We start from the raw sequence: 9,080 nt of genomic DNA on the forward strand, positions 1-9,080 counted from the left end.
CCTCCCTGTCCCTGGGTGTCTTACCTTTTTACCTCCTATCCTTTTCCCCATCTCCTGCCTTCATTCCCTTGTCTCCCCTTCTGGGAATTCGCTGGTCTTCTGCTCCTAGAATGGCAATCCTGATAACCCCTCTTGCTGTGGCATTGATGGTATCCTTGAAGCATATCACCGAAGTCTTCGCACCGTTCAGCTCTATGGCCCCACCAATTTTGCACCAGTGGTCACTCATGTGGCCAGGTGAGTTCTCTATCGCACCCCTCCAGGAAAGACCCTCCACTCCCCTCACCCCAACTCACCTCTAAAGAGACATTATTCTCCTTTGAAAAGATATTCCTTCCCAGTGCCTTTAGAAGAACCTCCAAACATTGGTTCCAATGTCTTGCTCCAACTTCCCTCAGGACCTTCTCAGTTTCATCCAGAGTTCTTTTCCTTAGTGGTGGAGAAAGCAAAGATGATTATGTATAGAGACTACCCCTCCCCTTTGCAAACCTTGCCCAGGCATGGGGGTTAGAGCTCTACCACCAAGCACCTAACCCCCCCACCCCCAAATCCAAAAGGCATGCAGCAACTGTTCAAGATGGCTCCCAGTATTCCGTGCTCCTGATCATCACAGATGGCGTCATCTCAGACATGGCCCAGACCAAGGAAGCCATCGTCAATGTGAGTCTGAGGGGACAACACGCAAAATCTTGGATGGGGATCTGGAGGAAATGACCTGGGAGGGGCTTTGGACCTTCTTTTGCTCATACACCCTTCTTTGGTGACCCTGCTGCTAGACACCCAGTGTTTGGCCTGAAACTTTGTGTGTGGGTTTAGAGTTCTGTGTGGGGGTTTAGAGTTCTAGAGAGAACCTGGGAGGGACCTAAGGTTCTTTGCTTTTTTAGCTTTGAACCAAATGAATTCAGACCATTAAGGGGCATGAATACATGAAGGAAGGGAAAACTCACCAAGGATAAAAGATATGATTGGGTCCTCTGCCTTGGGGGGAGGTATAAGCAGCTCTAGTTTCTCTCCCTGCCTCAAATAAAACTTAGAAGGATCTCATATTGCTAACTCAGCAGGGTCAAGTTCTTACTAATTAAGGTTAAGTTTGGAGGAAATGGAAGAGGGGATGAGTCTATCCTGGGTGGGCTGCTGCTTTTCCCAGGTATCAGACTTTAGACCAATCCCTACTCTCTCCCTGTTTCTGGTCCTCTGTCTGTCTTTTTGTCATTTCTTCTGTGACTTTTCTTTGGTCTTACTCTTTCTCTTACCTTGCCTCTCCTTTTTACTATTCCTTCTTCCCTCTTTGTCTTATTATCCTTTTCACTCTACCTCTTTCTCTCTTTTTGCTGTTCCTTTGCTCCCCCCCCCCTTGTCTCTTCTCCCTCTTGGTGTGTTCTGTTCCCCCTCTGGCTTCCCATGCTGGTGCTCTTTGCCCAACAGGCTGCCAAACTCCCCATGTCCATTATCATCGTGGGCGTTGGCCAGGCTGAGTTTGATGGTAAGACCCAGTTGCTTTCCTTCTTCCCTTCCTATCATTCTATGCTTCCCCCTAGAGGAACCATGGCACTATGTGGCATGCTCCATCCTCATGGTGGGAGGGGTTGAAGGGGAGAGAGATATGGGGAGAGAGAGTGTGTGGAGAAAGAGAGGAGAGGACAGAGAGATATAGAGAGAAGGAAGAGAAGAGAAATAAAAAGAGAGGAGGGAGAGAGAAGGTAGAGAAAGAAGAGGGGGGAGAGAGATGGGGAGAGAGAAATGGGGAGAGGTGGGGAAGAGAGAGATGGAGAAAGAGGAGAGGAGAGGAGAAAAAAAGAGAGAGAAGGGGAGAGAGAGGGGAAAGGGAGAGAGAGAGAGAAGAAAAGAATGTGTGTACAAGGGATGGAGAAGAGAGAGTATTGTGAGCAGAAAAAGAAAGAGAGCTTATAAAAGGAACACTTGTGTGGAGATAGAAAAGAAAAAGAAAAGCCTGTGAGAGAAACAGAGTGAAGAAAGAATAAGTGTGGGAAGAGAGCTTATAAGGGAGAGCAGACAGAAAAATGAGTATGTATGAGAGGAAAGAGATGTGGGTGTTTGAGGAACTGTTTGTGTATTTGTGTGTGTGTGTGTGTGTGTGTGTGTGTGTGTGTGTGTGTATGTGTGTAATGTAAGAATGAGAAAGAACATAATTAGACAGATGAACACTGGTTGTCATTTTGTGCTGACTGCGAACAAACACACCTCTCTACACCACCACTGATGGGTGATGTGATCCTTGAACAAATCACTTCACTTTTTCTGACTCAGTTTCCCTGTCTGTAAAAATAGAGATTAAAAGCCCCTGCTCTGCCTAGTTCTCAGGGATATTGGGAGTCTCCATTGATCTGTGTAAAGCCCTGTGTAACAGTGAAATGCAGTATTGATGTTAGCTGTATTTTCATCATTTTCATGATTCTGAGGGAGGACAGAATGTAAACACTTAAAGGAGTTATGGGGACATTTCCTCCCTTCTCTTCTCCCTAAACACTCTCAAACAAACTTTTCCAGATGAACTAAATGACCCTAAAGTTCCTTATGACTCTAAATGTTCTTAGAAATCCAGGTGAATTTTGATAACTGTAGATACATTTTCATGCTTCAGATACTGTGTGTGGGTCTTAAGGGGACAGGTATGGTGGCATGAAGGTGTCTGGTTTGCCCAGAAAGAGTTGGAGGAAAGGAGATTCAATTAAAATTTAGAATAGGAGAGGACCAGGGATCTGTGGAGGGAGGACAAATTCAGGATTCTAAGGATGACTAAGATAGGAATGGGAAATTCACATTCAGGGACAAAAGACAAGTAATTTATAAGATTTGGAACTAAAACCAAAAGAGAATTCAGTCATTTAGGCCACTACCCTCATTTTACAGAAGAGGAAACTGAGGTATAAGTTAAGAGACTTGTCCAGGGTCACACATGGACTAAGCATCAGAGGCAGAATTTGAACCTATCCTCTCTGACTGCAGTCAGGCCCCTCTTCACTGTAAACGCTATATAAATATTAACTATCATTATGATGATGATGATAATTAGCTGCTGCCCTTATGTACATGGTTAGAATGGAAACCCTAAACTGGGAAGTAATGAAATTATGAAAAGAGATGTGTGTGAGTTGGCAAGTGAATGTGTAGCTATATATATATATATATATATATATATATATATATATATGTAGTATATACACACAAAGATGTATGTATGTGTATATGTGGTTGACTGACTATCCCATGTGGCAGATGAGTGCACAGAATGATATTTGTAAAAGGAAGAATGTGTGAGGTAGTTCCCAATGTCTGTGGACACTTAGATTCATTGGCCTGGGCCAGGCAGGGCTCACAGGGTCATCCTTCAGCTGCCTTTCCTCACTGCCCTGCTCTGCATTGCCCCTAATCACCACTCCCCTCACTTGACTTTGAGAACTGGGGGAGGAGGAGAGGGATGGCAGTGTGCTATCAAGGAAAGACCTCTGTGTCGGAAATCTAGAAACTGGCTCTCATTCCAGTTCAGCCCTTCACCCTGAGACCTTGGACTAGTCAATTCCCTTCATTAGGCTTTTCTCCCTTGTAAAATGAAGGGACTAAATTTGCCCTGCTTCTTGGTTATGGAATAGGAGTTAACCTTGGAGTCTCAAAGGCTCTGTAAACAGAGAACAGGCTCTGGGAGATTGACTTTAAGTAGTGACCCTGTGAGAGTCTATATGTCTATTGTCCAGGGACCAACCTGATTAAGAATAGAGAAGCTGGCCCATCACCTGGTTGGCTTCCAGGTGATCAGTTTCTCAATTCTGGCAACTCTCTAGGCTCTCAGCTAACCTATAGGGAGATGGTGATTTGTGCCAGTGGTCAGAGTCCCCATCATGGCCAAACCACAACTTCTTGTTATTACAGTTCTATGTAAAAGAAAAATGAAGGGTTGTATTGGATCAGGGGATCCTGACATTTTCCCTCTCTTGTATCCTTTGACTTTCTGGAGAATTTCCTATGCTTCAATATAAAATAATATAAAGCCCCAGCATATGCACAAAAAATAATTAAAATATGAAGATTATTTTTCAGAAGGAAAACTTTATTTGGTATATAGAAACATTTTCTCTCTAGCACTAGTATTTTGAAATATTTCCATAGGATTATAGAACTGTTTACCCTAGACTCTCTATCCAAATTTCTCTATAATCTGAGGGTATGTGTATCTTAGGTTGAGGTTCCTCATATTCTAAGGTCTCTAAAGTCATATCCAATATTGACATTCTATGTGCAGAGATGTGGGAATACAGAGACTCAGGGGGAGCCCCTCCAGGCAAAACAGCTACTGGGGTCAGATCAGGCCCATACCTCAGTGAACCCTTCATAATCTTTCTTTCTTGATACAGCCATGGTTGAACTGGACGGTGACGACATCCGGATCTCCTCCCGGGGGAAGTTAGCAGAGCGTGACATTGTCCAGGTAACTGCCCAAAGGCCCCATGTCTCCAAGTTACCCAACCTGTCTGTCTCTAGTCTCTCAGATTAATATGATACCCTCCCTTTTCGCATGGACAAAGAAAGAAAAGTACTTAGAAATCTGGGTTGATCTGGAGGAGAGTAGGGGATCCTTAAACTAATACTGTTAGTCAATTCAAGACAATTTGGGAATTGTTTGCAAATGTTCCAAGCTTATTACCACCTCCCTGTCTTCAGTGACAGGTAGTGTCCCTCTTTCCTCCCCACCCCCACTCCATTTTCCATCTTTTCCAATTCTACCCATTTTTTAAATTTAGTATTTTATTTTTCCCCAGTACATGTTAAAACAATTTTCAATATTCATCTTCAAAACTTTAGGTTCCAAATTCTCTCCCTTCTTCCCTTTCTACCCCCCCCACCTCCATATTGAAAAGACAAGCAATTCGATATAGGCTATACATGTGTAGTCATGCAAAACATTTCCATAATAGTCATGTTGTGAAAGAAAATATAGACAAAAGAACCCTCAAGAAAAATAAAGTTAAAAAGCATGTTTCATTGTATTTAGACACCATCAATTCTTTCTCTGGGTGGGTAGCATTTTTTTTTTATTTTAAGTCCTTTAGAGTTGTCTTAGATCATTGTATTGCTGGGAATAGAGAAGTCATAAACTGCTGATCATCTACAATATTGCTGTTCCTTTGTACACAGTATATTTCATTTTGTATCAACTCATGCAAGTCTTCTCCAGGTTTTTCTGAACATCCTACACCTTCTGTCTTATAGCACAATTGTATTCCTTCATACTCACATACCACAATTTGTTCAGCCATTCCCCAATTGATTGCCACCAGAGAAGATCTGCTATAAATATTTTTGAGCACATAGGTCCTTTTCCTTTTTGTTTTTTGGGGTATAGAACTAGGAGTGGTATTGCTAGAGCAATGAGTAGGCATTCATTCCTACCCATTTTTAAGGACTTTCTACACACACACACACACACACACACACACACACACACACACACACACACACACACACCACTCCTTCCTTCTTGTCTATTCAAATTTGCCTCTTCCTTCCAGACCCAATTTAAGGCCCACTTTCTCTGGGAAGTCTTCCCTGATTATTCCACCCCTAAACAATCTTCCCCTTTTTTGACCTGACCCAGCTAGTGCTCACAAACTATAGCACTGACTACTCTGTTGTATTATCCCCTCCTTATTCTACTTATCTGTGTTCCACCCATTCAGCTAATACCCCTAAAAATCAATGGTCATGATTTTACTCTTTCTAAATCCCTTATAGGGTCTAGCATAGTGCCAATCACATAGTAGATACTATTTCTTGATAAAATAATTGACCAATTTTTAGGTATCCACAAGTGTACCAGAACCTCTGGTCAGCATATATATTACAAAAGTTATAGCAGACACAGTCCCTGCCCTCCAGGGAGTTTGTTATTGCCGCAGCCTGAGAGATGGAACAGGAAAAGTGAATTGTGAGAGGTGGAGAGCATAGAGCAGATCAAGGCAGTAGTAAGAGCCTATTCCTCTGGTCTGGTGTTCCTAATCTGGCCCTTTCACTGTGTAGTTCCAGGTAATCTGATGACCTGAGTCACTTTGTTTATGTGTCTGTATCTGTATTCCCTTGGGTTGTGATTTCTGTATTAGAGAGGCAGATGGATGACTCTGTGGATAGAGTGCTAGGTCTTGAGTTGGTAAAGTCTGAGTTCAAGTCCCAATTTACTTCCTTCCCACCTGGATGATCCTGGCCAAGTCACTTAACCTATGATTATCTTAATCCACCAGAGAAGGAAATGACAAACCATTCCAATGTCTTTGCCAAGAAAACCCCATGGGCAGTATTGGCATGTCATGGTCAATGAGGTTATGAAGAGCTGGACACACTAAACAACAATAAATAGGGAGGTACTGAAGATCCTTGAGCAAAACAGTAACAGAATGAAAAGGATAAATAAGAGGTAAAAGGGTCTGGGAAATAAAGGCTTACTGTGGAAATTGCAGGCATCTAGGCATAAGATGAAGATAGCCCGTAATTGTGCACACAAGAGTGGAAAGGGCAATGAGGAATGCTGAATAGAAAGAGGTGACACAAGTTAGAAATCTCCCCCTGTTGAAAGTCTGCAAGCAAGGGCTGGAGAATACTTGTTTGGGAATGTTGGAGAGGGGGCTCTTGGTCATATACAGGCTGAATTAGATGGCCTTTAAGGTCCCTTCCAATATTGATGCTTCTGTGATGATTGAGATCCTTTTTATTGTTCAGTTTTTCAACTATATTTGACTCTTCATAACCCTATTTGATTTCTCTTTTTTGGGGGTGGGGCAGAGATACTGGAGTGGTTTGCTATTACTTTTTCCCACTCATTTTACCGATGAGGAACTCAGGCAAATGGTGTTAAGAGACTTGCCCAGGGTCACACAGCTAGTCAGTATCTGAGGCCAGAAGTGAACCAGATGAGTCGTCCTGACTTCAGGAATGCTGTTCTATCTACCACACCACCTCACTGTCCTAATTGGGTTCCTAGGCTTGAATAAATACTGAATCAGAAACAGTTCTAAAAGTTTAGGATCTAAAAGCCACTGGACCAGTGGAGTCATTGATAATCATGTAGTGATCTAGAGAAAGCTACAGTTTTGACAGGGAAAAGACAAGTAATCATTCATTCCACATGTAAGCTGTTGGTCAAATCTATAAATGGAGCTCTTTTTTAAGTGCCTGAAGTGAAGGGACTGGAAAGAAGTCAGAGCTGATGATATTAATGAGGGGAGTTATCCACAATGAGGTGGTAATTGGAACCACAAGAGTTGGTCAGTGCCAGCCTAGAGGAAGACCAGCACCAACCCTGGGACTGAGACTTGGGGAACAATGGGTGATAATGAACATCTGCCAGTAAGAGAGACAGAAGGAACAGCCAGAGAGGTTAAGGGGAGGGGAGATGAGACCCAGTAAAGTGGTGTCCTGGAAGTCAAATAAGAGAAAAGAGTTACTTGCCCAAGGTCACACAGCTAGTAAATATCAAGTTCTGAGACAAGATTTGAACTCCGGTCTTCCTGACTCTAGAGTGGATGCTCTATCCACTTCACCACTTACCTGACCCTGTAGTGTTTCAAGAGAGTTTCATTAATCTGTTCATGACATCAGGTGCAGTAGAGAATATGAGACAGGTAAGAACCAGTGTCTAGAGAAGGGGATCTTGTCAAAAATTCAGACCATAACCCCCCAAAACTAAATTCAACTGCAAAAATCTCCAGTGTTCCTTTTAGAATGATGATGGTACTTTGAACAGGATAAACTTCATATTAGCCACATACACTCCAAAGAACTTTTAAGCAGTTGCAGTCACATTAAATTCTGACCATATGAGAGGTCCCCACAGCCTTGAGAGGTGAGTCCTCAAGGCCAGTCTGTGCCTGTTTCCTTCGGCTGAGAGGGTGGGTTGGGGATGAGCTGATTGGATGGAAGATGCTGCAAGTAGCCTGCTCTGACAACCTTTCTATTTCTCCAGTTTGTGCCATTCCGGGACTACGTGGACAGAACGGGGAATCACGTGCTGAGTATGGCTCGCCTGGCCAGGGATGTACTGGCTGAGATCCCTGACCAGCTAGTGTCCTACATGAAAGCACAGGGCATTCGTCCCCGGCCACCCCCAGGACCTCCTGCCCACACCCCGTCTCAGTCCCCTCCTCACACTCCACCAGCCTCCCCTATGCACACAAACATCTAAGGCAGGGTGGGAAGAAGTGAACTCCCTGGGACTAGAGCCTGCACACACACACACACACACACACACACACACACACACACACACACACCATTGAGGTTCAAATTCCAACTCTGTCATTTACTACTGATGTGACCTTTGGCAAGTCACTCACCCCTGGGATGGGGGTGGGAGCAGAGGGGGTGGCTCACTTTTCCCATTTGTAAAATGAGGGTTTGGGCTAGATCATCTCCAAGGCCTGATCCACAATGGCCAGAGGGGGTAGGGTCTGAGGGATGAGCCTGAGACCCTCTAGGCAGAAGCCCTCCCAAGCCTCTGACTCTCTGCCAGAGTGCCTGGCCTCCCAACTTGCAGGGGCCCAGAACCAGCCCAGCTGTATCCCCCACCCAGAGCCCTGACTCTTCCCTCTGTTTTGCCTCACCCACCCCCTAGCCAGTGTCACAAACATCTGGACCTCCTGAGGAGTGACGCAAAGAAAGAGGCCATGACCAGGAGGGTAGGGTCACGTAGAACAATGGGGAGACCCAGTGTTTCGGCATAGAAGGGAATCAGAGTGCATCAAATTGGGAGCCAGACCAGAGAAGCCCCCTGGGGCACTGTGGCCTCCAGAGCTCCTGGGCTCTCTGCCTCCTGTCTCCCTTGCCAAATGGGATGAGGCAATTTGAGAGCAGACCTCTCCTCTCAAGGACGGAGGGCATCAAGCCTTTCCCTTCCCCCACAAAGGATTTCCCAGGAGCTGAAGGGCTCAGGGCTCCTTCTGCTGGAGCTAAGCCAATCAGATATGGAGCTTCTGCCAACCCTCCCTGCCCCCCCACCTGCCGGCTCACCTCCTGACCCAGCCCCTGAGGGGCACAGGAGAAGGGAGGGGCACAGAAACCTTTCCACTCCTTTCTGG

At 44.7% G+C, this 9,080-nt stretch overlaps 1 protein-coding gene across 2 annotated transcripts in view; it reads left to right on the plus strand.

Moving 5' to 3' along the window:
- Window positions 1-8,271, plus strand: part of CPNE5 (copine 5) — a 197,431-nt gene extending 189,160 nt beyond the window's left edge. Inside the window, exons 16-20 of one of the 2 annotated variants that reach the window (XM_074236397.1) lie at window positions 110-237; window positions 558-660; window positions 1,426-1,483; window positions 4,371-4,444; window positions 7,970-8,271. In XM_074236397.1, coding sequence (XP_074092498.1) covers window positions 110-237; window positions 558-660; window positions 1,426-1,483; window positions 4,371-4,444; window positions 7,970-8,188 — 582 coding nt within the window. In that variant the 3' untranslated portion in view covers window positions 8,189-8,271. The remainder of the gene's footprint in view (window positions 1-109; window positions 238-557; window positions 661-1,425; window positions 1,484-4,370; window positions 4,445-7,969) is intronic. The other variant, XM_074236396.1, reaches the window with a different exon arrangement.
- The last annotated feature ends 809 nt before the right edge of the window (window positions 8,272-9,080 follow it).

Source organism: Macrotis lagotis, chromosome 5 (genome assembly GCF_037893015.1).
Source record: "Macrotis lagotis isolate mMagLag1 chromosome 5, bilby.v1.9.chrom.fasta, whole genome shotgun sequence".
Taxonomy (NCBI): Eukaryota; Metazoa; Chordata; class Mammalia; order Peramelemorphia; family Peramelidae; genus Macrotis; species Macrotis lagotis.